General features: G+C 38.0%; 1 protein-coding gene across 10 annotated transcripts in view; it reads right to left on the reverse strand.

Moving 5' to 3' along the window:
- Window positions 1–23,575, reverse strand: part of LOC111865511 (C2 domain-containing protein 5) — a 394,963-nt gene that overhangs the window by 25,675 nt on the left and 345,713 nt on the right. For 2 of the 10 annotated variants that reach the window (XR_002842990.2, XM_023853608.2), the window contains exons 1-8: window positions 23,048–23,192; window positions 22,548–22,756; window positions 19,410–19,602; window positions 17,595–17,735; window positions 15,968–16,184; window positions 15,015–15,149; window positions 4,333–6,875; window positions 666–680 (exon numbers count right to left, since the gene is read on the reverse strand). Coding sequence is in view for 9 of the 10 variants with exons in the window: in XM_023853608.2 (XP_023709376.1) it covers window positions 666–680; window positions 4,333–6,875; window positions 15,015–15,149; window positions 15,968–16,184; window positions 17,595–17,735; window positions 19,410–19,602; window positions 22,548–22,724 (3,421 nt within the window). In the remaining variant the exon portion in view is untranslated. The other 8 variants (XM_023853628.2, XM_033751917.1, XM_023853614.1 and 5 more) reach the window with 7 other exon arrangements.

The following is a 23,575-nucleotide window of genomic DNA, read 5'->3' on the forward strand; positions in this document are numbered from 1 at the left end:
TTACACTACATTTATTCAAATTGTAGTTAGTTTTACTTAAAGCAAGAAAATATCATACATAATCATTAATAGCCACATACACACATACACACAATGTATGTTATACATAGTATTCATTGTGTACACCAATTCAAACATGCGTCTATCACAAATCAGGTGACATGTAACATATGGATTGTGTCAGAGTATTCTGGCACAACATTAAATAATATGTTTATGATTACTTTTTTTTTAATATGCTGCCTCTAGGACATAGAAAATACAACACAAAACACGTTCAGAGGTTAACCACATATGAGAGTCTTCTCAACATGAAATCCATAGGTATGTTCACTATCTTAAACACCATGATCAACACTATCATGCATTTTAAAACAACTGCATATGTAGGCCGAGTAATGTTTTGTGTAAGCTATCACATCTTGGTGCACTATCCTAAAATAAATAAAAAAAAATAATCATGTAAAACAAAACTGAATTTACCACAGTAGTTCAAACAGCATGTGATGCGAAATCAACACATGACTAAACAGCAGGACAGAAAAACACTTACATTAAGGAATCAGCTAAAGTAAATAGCAAATATTAAATGCATAAATGAACCTGCAACACAGATATATCTATACAAACACTCCTCCTCCTCTGCAAGCATTTAGATTACTTACGTTTCATGTAGCTTCCTACCAAAAAGAAAAAAAGAAAGAAAATATAAAATGGAGTAAAAAGCTCACATTACATATTGTCATTTATGAAAACCTCCAACATTAAATAAGTTTGTATTTAAATTTTGTTAACATGGTGAAGAGTTGGAAATGGCTGTAACTGACAAAATCTTGAATTTTATTATTAATAACTACAGAATATTTCCCTTTTTATGCAAATATTTCAATGTGAATCACAATGCTAATCTATTTATTTCTGCATGAGAGATGATTAGCAACATTTAAAAAAGAATTCATCTGTTTGAAGCACCTTTTCAACAACGATCTTATGCACATTATTTATCCTATATGGGTTGATATAATGAATCCTAAAGCATGGTTCCCATTCGTCCTATTATTGTTTTTTTTTTCCATTTTTGTAATAATTATTTCTGTCAATAACCGTTCGGTAATGGATGCCATTCTCTGCAATCGGCATTTCAACAACGATGTTAACACTCCTTATGGCTAATCCACAAAACACAATTTCACACATTATTAGTTTCTCTGTTGGTAATATGTCTTTTTTTCATTTACGCTGGTAGCATTTTGATTTTCTTCCATAACGGAAGTTCAATTCACATCATTCTCTGCATTCTTTGTCGACTGTTACGTTGTGTTGTGACAGCCTGCAAGAATTCATCGGTTTTCATCCATATAGTGATGGAAAAACGAAAGTGCAGTATTAATGACCGTATTAAGAGCGAATATCTGTTTATTAAAAGTGTGAATGAGAATGCTGACCGCACGTTATGCATCATGAAATTTTGCACTGCATATGGTGGTCGGTTGGGCATCATCAGTCATGAGAAAACAAAAAAAAACATAAACTGGCTGTTCAAAACAAAGCTTCCAATAACAGCACAAGTAGCTACTTAAGTATGAAGAATATTAGTGTTCATGTCCTGGTTTTTTACCAATGCCCCAGTCTTTAGGGGAAAAATGGAAATGTCCTGTTCTTTGAAAAAAAAATATTATGGGCACCCTATCCTAAAGGCTATAATTCTTTGGCATGTAGACCCATTGCTAGGCAACAACAGCAAAATAAGCAACTATACAACAGCAGTTGCTAAATAATGGCCCCACAATGGAACCCAGAGGAAGGGGAATGTCCAACATTGGAAACCGCAACCAAGCAATGGCAGTGAAGACTGTAACAGACTGAGAAGCTCTAATATGCCTTACAGTGATTTGTGAAGTGTGTAGAACATTAAGGGCATAATCCTTACTTATAGTTACGAGTTGTAAGAGTTCAATAAATGAGATTACCAATCCAAACCCCATCTATAATCACAAAACCTTGACAACACATTCCATACTTACTTTATTGCTGTATCAATACAGCCTTACACAAAATACTATATATACTACATAACTTGAGTCTTCCTCCAACAGACCAAAGCACAGTAATGATGATCTGTCAAAACTGTTGGAAAATATATGTTCAACTTGCCAATATTGCATAATTTGATTATCATTCCTTCCTGTTGCTGTTTCAGTATGTCAGTTTTGTCAATTTACAAGATCTTCTCATAGTTACAGCAACAGTGAATAATCAGTGACTGCTGTCACTATAGACAAATTGGCCAAATTAACTGATTAGACAATTAGGATACACAATATACTGAATATTTCAACTTTCAAGCTTCAGAGTACAAAATTTTGTTCATAAGAAATATACCAGAGCTGATCATGACTGCTACAATTGATACAAAAAAATAAAATTAATAAAAATATGTCATTAAACATCTTGGGCATGTATCGTGTCTGAAAGGGATAATGAATGCATACAAATTTTAACTGAAAACCCTAAATGGAAGGGAAGGAAACACATGGGATACCTTGGCACAGATGGAAGGATGAACTTACAGTTGATCTTAAGACAGAACTGGATGTATCAGTTTCAGGAAAGAGTATTGGCAGGCTCAAGTGAACATGGCAACAAACCTTTGACTAACTGAGCAACTAGACCGCGCAATAGCTCAAGCGGTTAGTAGCTGGCTTCCCACCACGGCAGCCTGGGTTCAATCCCAGGTCTGGTCAAGTGGGATTTGGGGTGGACAAAGTGGCGCTGGGGCAGGTTTTCTCTGAGTATTTCGGTTTCCCCTGCCAATCTTTATTCCACCAACTGCTTCACAATCACCCTCACCTATCATCTGGAGCTGGTACAATAGGCCACAGGTGGCCGCAGTACTAGGGACTTAGTCCCATCCCACTAGCAATAAAAAAACTCCTTTCCACAGAAGGGTCACTTAGTTACTGAAATTTGCAATCATCTTAAACCTGCAGAGATATTTGGCTTGAAGGGGAATCATGATTACCACAAAGTTCCTCTCTCTACTGCAGAATTAGAGGAAACAAAACTTAAAGCTCCACAATCCAGGGTCTTCCTAGAAAAGTTAATCAAAATATTCCTTCTTTTATGGAATCTGAAGCTTCATTACCATCCTCACAGTAGCCCACATCCCTTCACATTGTTCCTAAAAAAGAATGAAATTATCCTCCCATCTACGTCTGCATTTCCCAAATGGTCATTTCACTTCAGGTTTTCCCTTCAAAATTTGCAAGAATTTCTCATTTCCCCATGCGTGCTACATATCCTGCCTAACTCCACCTTAATTTAACTGCCATATAAAAGGGTTGGAACTTTAATAGTGGCAACTATTTATTTACAACTGATACAAAATAGATGCATGTTTCAAAGTTTTACTGTCCTTCAATGTAGTCACCAGCATTGTGTACAACCCAATGCCAGCGATGTGGAAGTCGTAGGATACCTTTAGCAGCGCCTGTTGTGTTGATAGTTCAAATGGAGTGGTCTACTGCCTGAAGAATCTCTGGAACAGTTCTGAAGCAAATGCCACGAAGTGGCTCCTTCATCTTAGGGATCAAGTCGAAGTCACAAGGGCTTAAGTCTGGGGAGTATGGTGGATGGTACAGCACTTCCAAGCCCCACTGATCAAACAAATCAGCCACAGCTTGCCATTTCTGTATTTCTGTCAAATAATGCGGAACCCATCGTGATGCAATTTTTCTCATGCCCAGGTGTTCCTTCAGAATGTGAAGCACAGTCGTACACGCTAATCCTGTCTCTTGGGCCAGCTCACGAATCGTATGGCGTCAATCACTCTCCAGTAACGCGGAAAGAGCATACACTTCTTCACTGACACTAGGACGACCTGGCTGACGCATGTCTGCCACATTTTGGCATCCCTCGTTGAAGGCTTTTACCCACATTGCCACTGTTCTGTAAGGCAATGCAGATTCCCCACAAGCCTCTTGAAGACCTTGATGACACTGCCATGCTGTACAGCCTCTGGCACATTCAATCTTTATCCAACTCCGTTGTTCCTATTTTGAAAACATCGTGACAACACTACATTAGACCACCAGCTAACATGAGGGTCTGTTCTTCTCGTCACTGCGCATGCGCATGATGTGGGAAGGGAAAGTCCATTTGCTCTGAGGTAAGGTAGGTATGTAACTAACGTGTGGTACAATCGACATTATTTGGTTCCGTTGCATGGCGTCTCTACAGCAGTGTTGCCACTATTAAAGTTCCAACACTCGTAATATCTGGCGCAGATTACAAACTACTACAAACTCATCAAATAATTAAATATGTGTTTACCTTTAGGTGTGATGCTAAGATCAGAGTCTGATGATCTCCGGTGAATGGCAGGAAGGTTCGACAGCTTGGCAGGAGATGGTGATATCTTGGAACTAGTAGAAGACACAGGTCTAGCTTGTTGAGGTGAGCCAGTGAGCTGCCTCTCTTCCTCTCCACCAGAAAATAGCTGCTGCTGCTGCTGCTGCTGCTGCCTGCTGGGTGGAGCGAAGCAGGGGCCATGCTTGATGTTGTGGAATTGCAAATCTCCACCACAGCAAGGGCTTGCTTGCTCATCGTTAGTATCATGCTTGACAGTAGCAGTGGGGCATGAACACAGAGTGGTTGCACTTTGACTCTTGTGAAGGGGTGATGTGGGGATGTTTAGCATACCAACACTAACCTTCCCAACAGGCAAGTTCTGCATACCAATCACACTATTAGTCTTGCAACTATCACTAACATCAAGTACAACATCTAATTTACAGGCACTATTATCATTATCTGTTTTTACAAGGGGGCTAACATGAACACTATTACCAGCTGAGAGGCCGTTGGTGGACCCTTCTTCAACTGATGTACAGACATATGTAACATTCTCCTGGTTAGGCAACACATTAGGAGTGGTACTAGGACCTGGAGTAGCAATGGAAGTGTTTTCATTTTGTGGCAAGGAAAGTATGCCAGAGAAACTGCTTGTTTCAACTGTATGCACAGTTTCCTCAGAAACAGATAACATATTTTCCTGCATTAACTGTGTACTATATTCTGATATTGATGCGTAAGATGAATGGTCATTATCAATTCCAGAATCTTGTAAAAGTAAATATTCTTTCTCAGATTTCATCTTTTCTGTGTGTATGCATGGCGTACAAATATAATTTGATGGCACTTCCACAGATACATAATCACCTGCAGTTGATGTGGGTATGTTCTCCTCTCCACTGTCATTCACTGGTAGAGAAAAGCTACAGTTTCGTTCAAAGTCAGTTTTGGTGTTCCCAGCAATCTTGTTAACAAAAGAAGGCACGTTCTCTGGATCGTTGTTCTGTTGCACTGAAACAGACCGCGTATCAGCAGACTGACGCAGTATCGTTGTCATATTTACTTTCTCCACCAAGGAAGCACTATCAGTGGCTTCGCTTTCTTGTTGGTATAAATTCAAGTTTGTCTTACCTTCACCAAAACAATATGCATTTGTTTGTTCAGTGCCAGCTAAACAAATTGATGTACCTATTGTCTGTGGACTGTCAACTGTAGTCGGTTCTAAGACTGGTACATTACTGATCGGTGTTATTTCAGTACTGCTACCATTAACCACTGGTGAATGAAGCTCACCAACATTACTACCACAGTCCCACAGAACAATGGAGACTGTGTTCATTACATCCAATTGAGAAGGTATTACAGGAGTAGTAGACGTACAGTAAGTCGGTGACTTATCATTAACAGGAACATCAAGTGAATAATCTTCTGAAGCCTCTTCTTCTGAGCTTGATGAATCTGATGTTGATGAAACATTTGAATAAGTGTTTGATATAAGATGACCATCAACATATCTCAGTTCTGGACCATCATCATTTGATGGAAGGCGAAGAAAAGATTCAGAGACAGTTATATGAACATCAGGGGGACCTTCTTGAACTGGTGAGCTGTCTAATTCAGATACCTTGTCAGAATATCCGAGAGCATGTTTGGAAAGCTCAATACTAGTATAGCTTTCCCTTCTTGAAGGTGAACTAGGAGAAGATCCTGGACTTTCTTTAACTTCCACAACTCGATCCAATCCAGTTATGTTACTATCCATTAAAGACCTTATGATAGCCGCTGCCATTGAATCACTTGACGATCTACTGTGTCGCCTTTCAAATTTAACTTTTGACTTCTTAGCACAAGCAATCTGGACTCTGTCAGTCACTACATCCGCATTACCAATCTCAGATTCCTTTTCATCTACTGAAGAATCAGGCTGTAATCTTGTTCTCAGGGATATAAGTTTCTTGGATAATTTGTTCTGAGGAAATAAACGTATTGCTCTCAACCCCCTGTAAATCCTACCTCCACAATGTGCCTCTGTGCGCATATCTTCTTGCCTTAGCAGGTTTCTCAATGATGATTCTTCCAGTGTGCTTGTTAAACTCTGCGTAGATTGACCCATTTTCTTACAGGATGAGGCAATGCCATGCACATCCATAGCAGGCTGAGACAAATGACGCCCATATTCAGGCCGTGGCAAGTGATGACGATGTGTTAGTGAATGATCTATTTTTGAGCCTGCTGCCAAGTATCGAGGTAAAACTACAACTGGATGCCTTGATTTCTTCTTTTTAGACTTCAACTTAGCAACACCAGGAATTCCTGGCCCAACTAAAGTCGGCAAAAGGCTTTCTTTAGGCTGTTCATTAGACAGTGGAGGAGATGTAGGAGAAACAATACTGGGAGTTGGGGGGGTAATACAAAGCTTTGGTGAAGGGGGAGGCACACATAACTCAAGGGGCTGAAGCAAGCCGCTGTCACTGCCTACTATATAGCATCTATCATCTACAGCTGATGCTGAAACCATGCCACTAAATGGATAAGGAAATGGGAACATGGAGAAAAAGAGAAAAACCAGAAGACATGTTTTAATCCACTGCAGCTATCAGAGACAGAGTGCCAATGATACTTATCCAAACTGGTCACTGAATGTATAGTGTTCCTGATACTTGTGCCCATGAAAGCATGAGACATGTATGTCATTTCTCCTGAATCTATTAACACAGCAGGTGTATGCATAACTGCATTCTGCGTCTGTATTTATAATTTTAATCACTGTAAAAGGATTACCAAGCAAGATATACAATACAGGCAGGAATTTAAACATGTGGTAAGACAAACAGAAGCAATACAAGCAAATACTATTTTCCTTAACTTTTTCCTCTACATAAAATCCTGTGCCCAGTGTCTAGCATAATAGATAACGACACATTTCATATTCATTCTCAAGGTGTGTGCATTTTAGTTCTGAAACTGGCTACAGTCAATGTTAATAAACAGATGACCCTAAATGTTTTATTTAGGCCTATTTACTTCTGATTTACTTCAAGTCAGAAGTTCAAGGCTTTGGGTGATTGGTAAATAATGAAATGGCAAGGATATGGGAGAAAGTAAACATGGGCCAATTTCATTACTATCCTGGCATCTCTCTGGAGGGACTGAGGATCATTGCAAGAAACCTCCACCAATATGTCCAGTCTCCAGTCTGAGATTTGAACCCAGGACCTTCTGAATATGAAGCAGCTGTTGTAACCGCTATATTTTAGCATTTGGTACCATTCTGATCTACTACAGTAGTAGTGAAATTTATTATGGGAAACTGGAATGACACAATCATTATGTTCATTAACACAATGCAAAGTACAAAACCATTCAAACTGCCTTGCCCTGCTAGAGCATAATGACTGTCTGTACCTTACATACAGCAGTTGACAATTATTCAGTAAAAACATGATACTCCTAGTTACATGGACAGTCAGCGGCCTCCGTAGTCTAGAGGTAACGTTCCCACCTCATGACTCATGGTACGCGGGTTCAAAAACCCAGCGGAGGTCGTGGAATTTTTAAGGGTAGAAAAATTCAGGGAACAAGTCCCCCGGGAGGGACTTTAAGCTGTGGGTCCCGTGTCGTAGCTTTACAGCATGTAAAAGAACCTCGTATCTCCAAAGGAGGTCACTGAGCCAAATTCAGGACATTTCCCGCCCAACAGTAGTCTCTAACGCCTCCGATAGATGGGGGAAGCATTATAGATACCGCCAAGCCAGTAGAGGCGAACTCGCTGGCTCGGTCAGGACTGATGGTACACACCAATATCGGTAGGGTATAGAGACTGGTAGAATATCATAGAGGGAAGCACAATGGACCAATACTGGTCTAAGTGCATGGGGAAACCCACCCTCTCTAATAACTAACTAACTACATGGACAGTCACAATATGTAAGATATAATAACAATAAAGTCAACTAAAATACTGCAAAACTCAAGTCCTGTTCACTTTCTGAAACACTTTCCTAATGGGTGATAAACAAAGATAATATTTTTTACTGAAGTTAATTATATTAAAATATGTTACTATATCTTAAGCAGTAACTGCCTTCTAAAAGAAGTTATTGAAGGAAAGATAGAGGGGCGGATAGAAGTGACCAGAAGACGTAAGAAGATGCTGGATGATCTTGGGGACAGAAGAGGATATTCTCATTTGAAGGAGAAAGCTCTAGATCGCATTAAGTGGAGGAACTGTTTTGGAAGAGACTGTGGACCTGTCGTCTGACAGATTACTGATAAATGAATGAATGAATGAATGAATGTTAATATCATTAATTTCTAACCCATGAAAAATGTTGTGTGTGTGTTATGTTCTTTAAGAATCTCACTTTCAAGTATGCAATTGACCTATTCCCCAGTACCCAAAGAAATATCTAATATTGTTAAATGATTTATTATTCACTTTCTCAAAAAATGTGTCTTCATTTTGGATACCCCAACATTTGTTGGAAGACCTGAGGAACACCATGAAAAACCTGTCATTACAGCTGGTCTCCAGGTTTAGATTTGAGCCTGGAATCTCATATATACAAAGTATAAATGCTATCCACTCGACAGTTATGAAAGTACATGCATAAAACAAAGCCACACAACTGAAGTCTTTAAATAATATAAATAATTCCTACATTTTCGACATTTTAACTCTCTTTCATTACAACATGTGCCTAAACCATGGTACCCTGTGTGTAAAACATATCCACATTAAAGAAAACTGAGGCACTACTTGAACCTCAAAATCTTCAAATCTGGGATTACGCACAATTTTCACCCTGTTGTCCTAATAATACTGAGTATAAAACAACATCTTTCTAAAGGGTTCTGACGATGGAGTATAACTCTCAGAATTACTGGGTTTTGGGGCCTTTTCCACTGTCCAGTATTCTAAAAAATAGGAAACACGACATTTCGGAAACTGGATCTGTTTCTGCCCTCAAGAGTCCCCCCCACCACTTGAGGGGCAGTTATGTATCTCAGACATTGCACACTGTGACATTTGAACCAGAAAAGAACTTGGGGTGATGCAACTACAAAATGTTTGAAAATGTAAATGCATATTAGACATACTGGTAACTTGTAGTCTGTAATGTGGTTGAATGGCCTGGATGCTACTGTCATATTACCAATAGTCTTTTGTAAATGTTGAATCAGCCATAACTGTACGTAAGAAGGAAAAATGTTAGAAAATCTGAATTGCAATGAGCTACCCTGTAAAACACAATTCCATTCGCTATATTGTAACATTCATTTTTAAATAAAACGCAAAGATTTCCGAACATATTATGCAGACAAATGCAGTTCAATTCCATCTTACAAAATTTCATTCCTTTCATTTCTACCTAAAAACATGTACTGAAATGTTGGTATGAGCAGGAAGTGTTAAGTTTTAATTAACAGGCTATACAGCATTATATGCTGTAGGAAGTACTCAGTATTTAACATATCACTGCAATATAAATATGAAATTTCCACAGCAAGCACAAAGACTAATACAGACATCTTTATCAGATGATGCCATGGCTCAGGCAGTTGATGGCTCCTCATCACAGAGGCCCAGGTTCAGTCTCTGGGTGGTATGTATAGAATTCGTGGTGGAGAAAGTTGCACTGGGACAGGTTTTTTTCCAAATACTTTCGTTTTTCCTGTCATTTATCATTCCCCAAATGCTCCAATCTCTTATACATTATCTGGGGCTGGTGTAAGAGCCTGCTTGTGACTTAAGTGCCAAAAGACTTCATTTCAACCCACACAAGATAAAAAAACATCATTACAACAAAACTATATAAATATTCTAATCCTGGGTTCTGTAACTCATGCTTTCTTGGGATCAGGCACAACTCTCACTTTATAAGAAAAATAAATGTAGCGGATAAACATTACATGAGCAGTGACAATGACATCTATGCAAATACTGAAGTGAAAAATCTCAATTTGTAGTCATTCTATGTAAATAAAATGCACATTCCAAAATACACTACAAACAGCAATATCTCAAATAAAAAAATGGAATGTTTAACACATTTGTTATTCTGCAGTTAGTTGAACAAATTATGATACTGGGGCATATCAAAACTGTGGACTCATGCGGATCTGATCTTGCTCCTTCCTTCTGATACCACCTATCAAAACCCCATGAACCAAATTTCACTAAGAAGGGCATGCTTTATACCAGTAAGTACGCAGTCTTGTCTCTCAATGGTTTATACCACTGAAGTGGAAAGGAATTATAAGTAGTGTACCTGTAACCAATGCATTTGCTACTTTCATTAGTATGCTTCACTTTTCTTCAACAAATTTTGACCAAAGAACACAGGCATGTGGATTATTTTCTGGAAAACTCCAGTAAATTCACCAACATATAAAAGAAAATTGCTTGCATATTTATATCTGTCATCAGCAGAATTGTGATTCACAGTAAATCATAACTACATATAGTAAAAAAGTAGAGAAGTTGGCTCTGTGACCAAATATTTCATGTGAACATAGGCTGGAGAGGTATGTAAACCTCCATATGTTCTTGGGCTTTACACTAGACAGAGTTGCATGGAAGCCACTTTACTAGAGATAAACTATGATAGCCATTGGATACAGAGGTAAATGAGTTGGCCCCAGGACCTTCATCAACAAGAAGCAAAAAGGAAACTAACAAAAACAATACCCAGTACCCTTACCATAAAATTAATCTTTGCTATCAAGTACAAAGACACTTTAAGCTATGGTGGCTACCTCATAAAACTAAGTTCCTATCCTTCATTCAAGTTCTTTTTAGAATGAAACTGTGCTGAAATAATGAAAATACTTATTTATAGTGACAGTCTTATGGCTACAGCGTGTAATCTGTTGCAATCAAATTACCAGTAATAGGACCATATGGTTTGAAAGATTCTGTATACATTATTTCCCTGACTTAACTTTAGCAACCAGAGCAAAGATGGGGAGATACAGATAGCAACATATGAAAACAGAATTATTACATTATGCCTTGCTGCCACAGGTTTTGACTTGTCACATGCTTATTAAATTCATAACACCATGTAACCATATGAAATATTACAACTAATACAAGTATTATATTTGCTGATAAAAACAACAGAACCTAGCATCCAAGAGGAGACAGCTTAACATGTTACTGTATGACAGACAGAGATCAATAACATAATTTCTAAAGTTCTGTAACATTTATAATACTGCTGTATGCCACTTCATTATTATGCTTAAAGCCCACAAACAAAACTGCAGCAGTTTTAAATTCCTCACAGTCAAGTAACTGCAGAACAACTTTATTGCAATCAATGTCAAAGCAAGGTCAAAATATTAATGTTTATGTGGAACTAACAATCAGTCTGTAAACATAGGACATTACTCAACAATTCATGGCATCCATAATTCAGATTAACCAGCAAATATAAACTGCACCCTATTATATAATTAACTTTGTGCAACTTAATATGTGGCCAAGAGTGAAACATCAAAGGTAACCTAGATCATGGTACACATCAACTATGACAAAATTTCCCTATTAAAACATTCACTCCTCTGTCGGCATTTGGTCATTTACCACTGCTTTGTCCAGATTGCCTCATGTAACCTAGGTTGGATAGTAACATGTGGTGACAAGTCAAAATATTTCTCTTTCAGAACATATTTTGAGCATATAAATTTTTCCTGTTATTATGAGCTGACTGTCTAGATAATGTGGGACTCCCAATGTCTCACAACCCTATGGGCCTCCATGGCCTGTTACAGGATAACTTTACCTTTATATGGTGTATGTAGCAACTTCTTTTATTAATTCTTTGAACATGGAATTTCTTTACTGTGAAATACAACAAACCACTTATGTACTGACAAAAGGGCTGGGATTAAAATAAGCCAGCATGGTAGTTCTTAGGAGTGAAAGTGTCACGCATGAAATATAAAGGATCATGTCTGCTGTAACTTTGAACATTGCCCTGGTATAAGACCGTCCTCCATCTCACAACTTAAATCATGGGAAATCATGATTCTCTCTACTTTAAAACCTGTTCAAAGAATATCGTTAAGTTAAATTAAGGGGGATAGCTGCTGACCAAGCAGGACAAATGATCAAAACTGTTCTGAAATCAGCACAGGGGATCATTGTACATTTTTTGGTTGAATCCAGTGGAGGCTCTGTCTGCTGTATGGTGTCCGAGGGATACCAGAAAGCTTGCACAATGACCCTCAATGAATCATAGGGCAATCAACAGCATGGGACTCAATATTCTACAGCTGGTCCTGGTCCATCACTGGTAAATTACAAGTAAGCTGGACTAACAGTGGCATGATGAGAACTGAGATTAGGCAGGAGAATTCAAAAAGGAGAAGTTAAATCATGGAATAGTCAAGGCAAGGGATGTTGAATCACAAGGCAGGTGTGAATACATTCAGCTGTTATACTGTATAGTATGTGTGTATAAAGAAGCTGAGAGACTAACGTATTTCCTGTACTGTACTATCCAAGGTCCCATTAGTTGCAAAAACTTCTTCCAGACCACACAGACTCCTGTTCAGTACCACTATCAAGGGTATCAATTTACTTAAAACATGACCACATAGTCACTGGTGGCACAAATTACTACATGTTGAGGGAGATTAAGTTTAATGCCTCCCCTGACATGTAACCTCCATCACCTTCCAAGTCCATGAGAAAGGCTGTCAAAAGATGAAAATGTGTACAATACTGATTTATCTTTTGGTCGTCTTTTTGTACTTCCCACCAATTCTTGATCAAAAATTTGTTCCTATGGGCGAGACTCTGAACTAGATATTCTATACGGGAGATCTCTGTCTGAAAGACACACATTCTCCTCCCTTGGTCCTTCCTGTTTTCCAAGTTCAGGAACTGTACAAAAGGGCACCGTATGTTTCTGGTCATGGCAGCACCTTTAGTAGAAATTTACAGATTTTGAAAGTTTTTTACTTGTTTTTTATGTAACACATTTTCTTCTTTCTCATACACCTGACATATTTCATTCTGTCAGTCTGGGAACTTTTGGGTGAGATCTCAGACACATACATAAATATGATAATTAACGTTATGTATCACTACATAACAGCAGCTTCGCCTTTAGTTTCCTTTGTCTTTCGGCAGTATAAGTACATAGCAGAGTACACAGGTACACCGCACTAGTGATATATGCGACACACAAAACTACCACAGCCGCAATAGGGTGCAACGATGGCATTTTGATCATGATATAGTGCTAAATATTGACATGCATGGAAGCACAGTGAACAAGTATACAGTGCAATGGTATCCCCAAAAGAAGGGAAATTACCTGAAGATGGCCCGTATGTGGCCGAAACATGTGGAAAATTAGAACAAATATATGACTAAAGACATTTTAGAAAATTGGATAATCACTTTTAATGTATAGAATGTGCTTTTAATCTCCTATTGACATGTAATGATTTTAACATCATCAAAAAGTGTTGAAATACATTTTTAGTGTGAAATATATTCCTAATGTCTTTTAAATTTTTGCATTATTAATGGATACTTTGATAATAAAGGATGGTACAAGTACCAGATTCTGTTTCAAGAATTTTCTGAAGTTAGATGCCTGGTTACATAGTCTACATATATTTTTATCCATTCAAACTCTACACAGCATCACACCAATTGGCACAAAACAAGCCACACCGAACTAAGATAAATCTGCATGTTAAATTCTATGCCCTCAAGCGGTAAACGCACCCTACAATGTAACGACAATTTTGGTGACTTTTATTGGCTTTCAAGCATAATAGTAAGTTCGACGTACAACATAGAAAAAGGAAAATTGTTTCCTTCACATATTCATCCATAAGAAGAAATATCCTCTGCTGTATCAGATGTTACTGGTTCCACTGCCTCTATTGTAATGATGTTGACAGATGCAGTCTCACATTATTAAACAATAACGCTTCAGTTAATTTCCATGTTTGGTATATTTACTGAAGCTGCCAGTATCTCAAGACTATTCAGCATCAAAGGATAGGGTGAACAGTGAATAATGAACTGGAAACAATATGGAACGAAGCAGTAATAGACTGAGGTCCTATACCAGATTCTGCCTCCAGGGACTAAAAAACTATAAAAAGCCTCAGTCGGTATAACTAATGTCCTGGCTGAGATCTGAACAACGTACTTCGTTAACATAAGCCAGAAGTGTTAGGATTTAAGCCAGTTTGGTTGGTAATGTTGTTTTATACTACAAATGTCACAGAGCACTGTAGGAAATGGGTAATGATCACAGGAGTATCCTTGACTCTTTTTAAGGTATTATCATATGATATCTGCATGAAAAGACTGCAGAATGCCATAAAAGCCTTTCAGAACAGCAAATGGCAACCCGAGATTCAGATGGAGTATGACAAATACAAGTCTAGAGCATCAGAGCAACAGTAATCTTTCGGGTCTCTACTAATCTTAATAAACTCTCACTCCACCTCATAGTGCTTTACTAAATTATATAAGCAAATATATACAAATTTACATTGATGAGTAACATAAACACATAAAATAGTTAAACTGGCTTATCTGGATTATGGCACAAAATAAAGACATTGATAAGAACAATGAAAAATAAAAATATCTGCACATCAAGCATCAGAAATATACTCACTCATCAATTGCTGTTATATCAAAGGGAAGTGGAGGCTGAACTGAAATCTCTTGTATTTTTGTTAACGTAACGGCTGTACCAATCCCTCGCACCACAATACCAGATTCTCCTTCTAAGTCAAAGCACTGATTGTACCTGTCGTACAGAACAAAAAAAAACGCTGTTTTCCTAACAGGTAAAGTTATTTAGCAGCAATTTAATATGAACCATTCTGATACACTGGTGTAATTACATTCAGCATCATTCCAGGGAACTACACATAAGGGCAAACTTATATGCTACTGCCTTTCATTCAGCATCCTGCTGCACTGTATAGATCTGAGTTAGAAATTTCTGTGCCGTCTAAGTGGAACGTCATTTGCTGTTCCTTTATTGGACGCTATTCCACTACATGTTTCAGTGAAGTTGGCCAGTTAAGCCAAAACATGCAGTGAAATAGCGTCCACTAGTGGAATAGCGAACGACGCCCTCAGACAGCACAGAAACTCCTTAATCAGATGCTACTGCTTTGTAAATGCTGTTCTTTCCCACTTCTGCAAAATTTTATACAATATCATGCAATATATACTTTTTACAGCTCCTGTTACGTTCTATGTATGTTCATTTCAGAGGACAATCATTTGTAGAATATTTATTTAAATACTATCACACAGTTTTCCTTCTTTTACATTTCTACAAATAGTCCATTAACCCTTCAAGGTATGAAGTTCATTTAAATATTATTTAATGACTCAATTTTTATCTCACAACATAAACAACACTCCATCTCCATTACAAAGACCAAGTGATTAATGTTAAGAAATCACTGAAGGTTGCAGTGCAGGGGCCGGATTATTATGGCTCACCCCATATGCATTCATTCATTCATTCATTCACAAATTTTGGACAGATTTTACTATATCTGAAACCTAAAATTAAAGTCACAGTGCTTAACTGTTAACACAGAACCTTACCCAATCACAGCATTTCCTCCTAAGTCTAACGCTTTTAGTCCAATTTTTCGTTGTACCTCTCCAGATAGTTTAAAGAAAAGAGTCTGTCTAGCCTCATTAGATGCCCGTGGTGTCCGGATCTTATCTATCCACTGGTATTCCGGATCATCATTAACAACTAGTTCTTCTACAAACCCATGAACAACTTGAGCATGGTAACCCTGAGGTATAACTGGAGCTGCAAAAAAAAATATTACTTTATGAGATTTGAAGTTCTCATAGCAGTGACTATGAAGTGTACTATCTTCTGGAATGTGACAAGATGTCATCTGCTAGAAGCTTACAGAGAAACATACTGACTCCACCTTTGGGATGAAATATTAATGTGCTCTAAAATACTGTCATATTTTGGAGTGACTATAGACAGGTTTGGATTGGTAATTGGATTTATTGCGTCCCTTAACACACAACTAGGGCTACACTTTACAAATCACTGTCACACATAGCCTAGTGTTCTCAGTCACGGTCTTCACTGCACTGCTTGACAGTGGCTTCCAACAGTGGACCCTCGCCTTCCTCTGGATTCCTAAACTGTCTGGGGACCTCAGCTACCAGCTTCTGCAACTCTCAACTGGCTGTCTGCCTTCAGACTCTCTCTCAACTAACTGACTAATGGCAGCTGGTCCGTGTTATAGCCTCAGCATGGACCCCACTGAAAACACCTCTCCCAACAGTTATTCTAGTGTCACATCACATATCTATCAGCACAGACTGCATACAGAACACCGCTTCCTATAGTTACTCCACTGTTGCATGTCGCAGTCATTGCCTAGCAACGGATGTCTCTCTGGCTCCACAACTGTGGCTTTCAGCAGACATGCCACAATATTCTGAGTGGCATGTCAAATGAAAGCTGCACTAATCAGCCTTCAAATGGTACAAGAATGAGCTATCTTACTTAGGACCAGAGCTGTATTTTAGTAAAACAAAGTGCTGGAAAATTTAGAAAAATTCAAAATTTCAAATGCAGAAACTCTTAAATTAACCAATACAGGAAGGAAAAGCTTTGCATTTATTACTTACTCACTAGAGTCTCTACGCTTTCAAAATTTCATTGAAACCCAAGGTGGCCATATCAACTGCTGTGTTGATTTAACATGAAATGACCCTAAAGTAGCTTTCTATGCTCTTTCTGCACTCTGTTCCCTGCGACTATCAGCTTCATGCTGGTTTCTTGCTTGGCTCATTCTTCGGCCCTGAAGATGGGGGCAATGTGTTCCTCCAAAATGTCAACAAATTTTTAATGAGTCACAAGTCATTATATCCAAGAAAACAGAACTCATTTCATTAAACCAGTTTATTATCTCAAATATGAATATATCTAAACACTGTCATTAAGTCTGGGTACGTAGGACTCTTGTAAAATATGAAACTTAAATAGATATATCATATGATTATTGAAAGAATGTTATAAGTTTACGACACACCAAAGAAAAAACTGAGTTACAGCCTCGAACAAACTATATCATCATGCAAGAACAATATTATAACAACTCTGCTGTAAAAATGTGACATCTCTTCAATTTGGCAGTGATTGTTCTTTGCAGAAGCCAACAACATAATCTTAGAACCAATATATTCTACTTACAGCAGAAGAACTGTACACCGCATGAAGACTGGCGAAACTTGTTGAAATCTGAGAACAGTTCCACTTTTACAATGATGTTTACTTCACCACGAATTCCATGCATTGTATCAAACACTGGAATCCAACCTGACATCACAGATCCTATAAGAAGAAATTACTACAAATAATCATCAGGATTAAGAATGGGCACTTTCAATTGCAGCAAGGACCTGAGAAATGTAAGTCAGTTACATCACTCGAAACACAGAAAAGCAAAGAGTTACTGCATACATGCAGACTGTGTGGTATAACTTCCCTTGAGACAGAAAATAAGAAATCTGTCTGTAATTGGAGAAGTTCAAAACAAATACGGGATTGTACACTTCCAATAATTTAACAGAACAGCAAGAAAGTAATTTTGATCATTACAAAACCTTACAGTGATACTTAAGACCACTTGTATCATTCTCACATGAAACAAAAATGGAAAGGTGTACTACAGTTTAAGCCACATGTATTTTTCATTTATATTCTTTGTGATTTTGCATACCTCATTCACCAAATGAGACATCTGTCCCACTGATATACCTATGATCAATATCCACATAAAATAAATAAGGTTTCAATGTCTGCACTAACTTGTGCACCCAAGCTTTCATCTCATCATGTCAGAAGTGTATGTCCCTTCAGTGAATTGTTGATGGCATTCTCGGATGCCCAGAGCATTTTCCTTCTTCAGTGCCTGGACTACAGGGTGACAGCGAAGGGGAACACTTTTGATGTAATAACCTGGTAAAAGTCAATGTGGACTGGTGAGTGCAAACACAAGTCCCAATTTCTTCTCTTCCAAAGTCAAATAGATCATATATCAGTGGAACAAAACCTCGATCAGTGATTAATAGGAGAAACCAAAAGTTTACTCATTGTTCTATTGATCATATACAGTACACTAAAGTAATAAAAATGAGCGTAACACACCCTCAGACGTTATTTACTGAACACTCCTCATACATACTCGTATTTTTGGAAATAAATCAAAGCAAATATATTTTTAAGGCTTGCATCCTGCTGTGTATATACAATGAACATATATAATTTTTACTGTCAGCTCAACCATACTTTATTATTTATTTATTTATTTATTTATATAGCATGCAGCACAATGAACCGCATAATATAAAAAGCACACATTAACCACTGGCTACCAACAACATGAAAGAAGAGGGATCTATTCTCTAGGAAAATGGTAACATTACGATAGTAACACAGCAAGCCAATGCAGCAAACATCAGAAGAAATTTGATGAAGCCTATGCATGGTCTACTGCAGTAACGAACACAAAGCTACTCTCAGCTTATATTATTTTGAAAGATAATTTTTAAATCATTTTTAAATATCAAATTGTTGTTTTAGAATCGCCTAATACAACTTTATCACATGAACAATTTTTATTCTGATTTTTATTCTTAATTTATTGTATTTTATTGTTAATTTTATTTATTCTGATTTTTATTCTTAATTTATTGTATTTTATTGTTAATTTTAACCAAAGTCTAGTCTAAGCTTTTGTCTAGTTTGTGAATTCACTAGAAACTAACTTGTACAAAACATTCATAAAAATGGGAATGTTACCATTGCAGTTCAGTAATAAATACATGTAAGAAACTTGCAGCACCTGAAGACGACCCATTTGAGGTCGAAACTTGTAGTGCATGCTAAAATAAATAAATAATACAGTACTGCTGCATTGATGGTAAAAAATTAGATATGTTCATCAGAACAAATATAACTGTTATAATTATAATACTGATGTTTAACAATGTCCTGGTTACTTACCTCCTTTTAAACTTGTACTAGTTGTAGTAGTGTTCTCTGAATTCCATGAACTTTTAACAGGAGCTGGTGAAGCAGGTAGTAACAAAGGATTAAGATCTAAGTACACTTTGCCAATTGCATCATTAGCCGAGTAAGTGTCATGATCCATCAGGCGAATCTGTAATGGTTCATCCTGAAGTTCTGAGTCATCAACCTATGAGAATCATAGTAACACTGATCGAAAATAATTTCATTTCACTCAATTAAAGCATCAGCATTCAGTCCAAAATGAGGACTTGTCACCCAATAAAATGCAACATTCACTTGCTAGTGTAAACAATTTTGAAGGACATAAATGAAGTGTGCACCTGATTCCTGGTTCATTTAATAATGGTTCTTTACTGCAATTATGGTTATATAACACGAATGTTATGATGGTTCTTAATAATGAACTGAAAAAAGATGTGGATGGAAATGGTTCTAATCTTTCTTAAGGTAGTCTCCCAGCATTACAGGAAACCACAAAAATCCTCAGTCAGAACAGATTGTCTCTAGACCAAGAATTGAATCCAGTGAGTCCAGCATACACAGGAATGCTAACAGTTACATAACACCATAATCTTACGGATTGTGAATCAGATACTAGTAAGTCATTATCTGACAATAATGACAGTGACATGGTATCGGACTACTGACACAGAAAGCAGACTATCAATTTGAAATACAGAAGTAATCTGACTTCATGTGTCACAACCAGATAAAGGTCCTGCACTACCCGAAAGAAAGAAGCTTGTAAGAGCAGCATACAACCCACACAAATCTGGTCCCTCAGAACCATCCCAGATGCCAGCACCACCAAATAAGGGCCAAGTAATAACAGATGACATGACTGTTGACAGTAGCAGTAGAGGAGGTACAGCCAAACACAGAACTATGTACATGTGGTATTAAGTGTTCATTAAACTGCCAGATCCCATAAACTCATGGTGTACTGCATCACAGTTTCAGTGTATATGGCTTCTGCACCATGTGTGTGCAGAACCAAACAGGTTCCACATACAAGATATAGGAATTACATCAGCCAAAAAACTGAAATTGCGAGATATTTCTACGTGAGAACTTAAACAGCTTTAAGGTCTTAGGATTTTGACAGGCTGCATAAAAAAATCAGAGCTGCCACTGTACCAGAATACTACAAGTTGTCTGCTACTACAGTATTTCAGAGCATAATGAGTATGACCCCCTCTTTGGTGTCTCCACCTTATCGTGGTGAGGGGGTTTGAGTATGCCAAGGACCCTGAGAGCTATACCAGCGGTAGCGTAGCTACTGACAGGGCCTCCCTTGCTGGACAGGTCAAAGGGTAGGCATCAGAGACACCAAAAACCAAAAACTGACACCGGAAGCAGCGTCATCAGCAGCAACTTGAAGCACAGAGCAAATGATGCTCGAGGTGGTTCAAGTTCATATAGCAACAGGCGTGACCAGACTGATTTGAATGGCTGTTGTACTACGATGTGGAAAGCAAATGGAAAAATGATTTTAATTGCAGATTATTTTTAATAAATGAATTATTCTTCAATGGAGGAAAACATAAATACCAGAACAAAACTGCAGAAGTTCTATTAGACCCAAGTACGGATACTGGTGTAGAAGTATGTGCTGATAACACTAGATGATGTTGATGTCTCACCACCAGAACACACAACAAAATCATAACAGAAAGATACTTCACACATTACGTGAAAACGTGGCAAAATGAAAATATTTTGGAGTGACATTAACATATCAAAATTGCATTACTTGCTTATTTACTTACTTATGGAGCTGAGCCCTTCTTGGGGAGATGCCAAATCTGCAGCTACTCAAGAATTTCCCAGCATTTTACAGAACCCGAAGGTTCATTACCATGTTCACAAGAGCCCTCCACTGGTCCCTATCTTGAGCCAGATCAATCCAATCCAATCCATACCATCCAATCCTGTCTAAGATCCATTTTAATATTGTCCGCCCACCTACGCCTTGGTCTTCCCAGTGGTCTCTTTCCTTATGGCTTTCTCACCAATATCCTATATGCATTTCTTTCCTAGCTCATTCGTGCTACATGCCCTGCCCACCTCATCCTCCTTGACTTGATCATTCTAATTATACTTGGAGAAGAGTACAAGTTATGAAGCTCCTCATTATGCAGTTTTCTCTAACCTCCTGTCACTTCACCTCTCTTCGGTCCAAATATTCTCCTCAACGCTCTGTTCTGAAACACCCTCAGTCTATGTTCCTCCCTTAATATCACACACCAAGTTTCACATCCATACAGAACCACAGGCAAAATTATAGTTTTGTATATTCTAATTTTTATGTTTTTGGACAGCAGACGAGAAGGCATAAGGTTCTGGAATGGTAGCAAGCATTACCCGAGTTCAAGCTCCTCTTAATTTCCTCCTCAATCAGGTTTTGATTTATCATCCCCAAATATCTGAACTGTGACACATTTTCAAAACATCTTGTTTCTATCATTATGTCATGATTTTGCCCTGCATTGTGGTCTCGACCTAGCAGAGGTAAAGTAACAGGATGCTGGAGAACACTGCACAATTAAGAGCTTCAAAATTTGCATTCCTCACCAAATATTATTAGAATGATAACATCCAGGGGAATGTGAGGGATGCCCCATGCAGCACCCATGGAAGGGAAGAGAGGTGAATAAAATGCTTCAGTATGAAAACAAAACAGAATGAGAACACTAGGAAGAACTACATGTAGACAGGAGGTTAATATGAAAATGGATCTTAAAGAAATAGGATGGGTGTGGACTCGATTCATCACACTCAAGATTGAGCCACGTTGTGTGCTCTTGTGAACACAATACTGAACCTTCAGGTTCATCTTCATGGAGTTGGTTAGTTAACCGAAATATTCACTTCTACTGCTACATACACACTATATCAAAATTTGATGATGACCACAGCAATGGTTCCGTGGAGAAGCTGGCTCAAGTTAACACCTTAGAATCCATGCAAACTGGTGAAGTATGGCAGAAATCTATACATGGTACATAAAGCTTCAATTTGCTATACCAATTTCATAATTTTACTTCTTGGACTAACACAATACTGGTCATCAGGCAACTCACAACAACCTCATTACATTTAAGATCTTACCTCATATCGATACCATTCTGAATTCCACTGTGGATTCAATGACTTGCGACAAACATCAGTCTTATAAGTAGTATTTCCCAGTTTTACTTCTACATAAGCATCTGTAGTATCGCTGGAACGATCCATAACAGGCAAGTTACGTCCAGCAAGAATCTTTACCTTCACCTTTCCAGGCATTGTACTGGCTCCCTAACATTCCAGAGCACTCACTGTAACAAATTTTTGTAAGTCATCAGAAAAACGATACGTGAGTGGTAATAGCGGCAACTGAATTGGCTTCTTTCATCTCATCTTCAAAAAAACATTTTGAATAAAGTTAGACTAAGCCCGCCTTGACAACTAGTGCTGTTCCAAAATTTCGTGAACACCGGAGAACACTGAGCTCGCCCTCCTACTATTATAGAACGCTTCGCCAAATAATTTCAAGTACCGCACAAGCTAAATGTTGATTGGGCCGTAAGGGATACATGGTAACAACCGATATTCAACCCGTTCCTTACCTTATCTTAACATCGGAACCGCACTGAAACTATCCCCTAAGTGCATCTCAGTAATTACACCCTTCGATCTTTACTGTACGATTTTGCTTATGCTCTCGACAACACCCTTTCAAGTAAAAAAATCATACATTAAATATCACACATAACATACCACTTGCAAACGCTATGCAACATTTGCGTATTCGCTTCTAAATAAATTAGATATGGGAAAAAGTAGCACCATACTACCTGAAACCGTAAATATAAAACACCACGGATACTATCAAGGAACAGATGTTATTCTACTTTAATCCATGATGGTATGCAGTATTCAATTGCAGACAATGTGCATTAGGACTTCTATTTTCAGGGATACAACGGCGTGTAGTCTGTTGAAAGTCAACCGCAGTTTCGAAGTGACATGTCGCCTCCATCTTCAGGGTTGCGGGCAGCAAACAAAGCTTCGCTTGCTGACTCCTGCATATTGGTTTCTTGTTTGCGTTAACACGTCAGCTTTTAGTGATCCGTGGTTACAGTTCCCTGGACAGT

Source organism: Cryptotermes secundus, unplaced genomic scaffold, assembly GCF_002891405.2.
Source record: "Cryptotermes secundus unplaced genomic scaffold, Csec_1.0 scaffold944, whole genome shotgun sequence".
NCBI lineage: Eukaryota > Metazoa > Arthropoda > Insecta > Blattodea > Kalotermitidae > Cryptotermes > Cryptotermes secundus.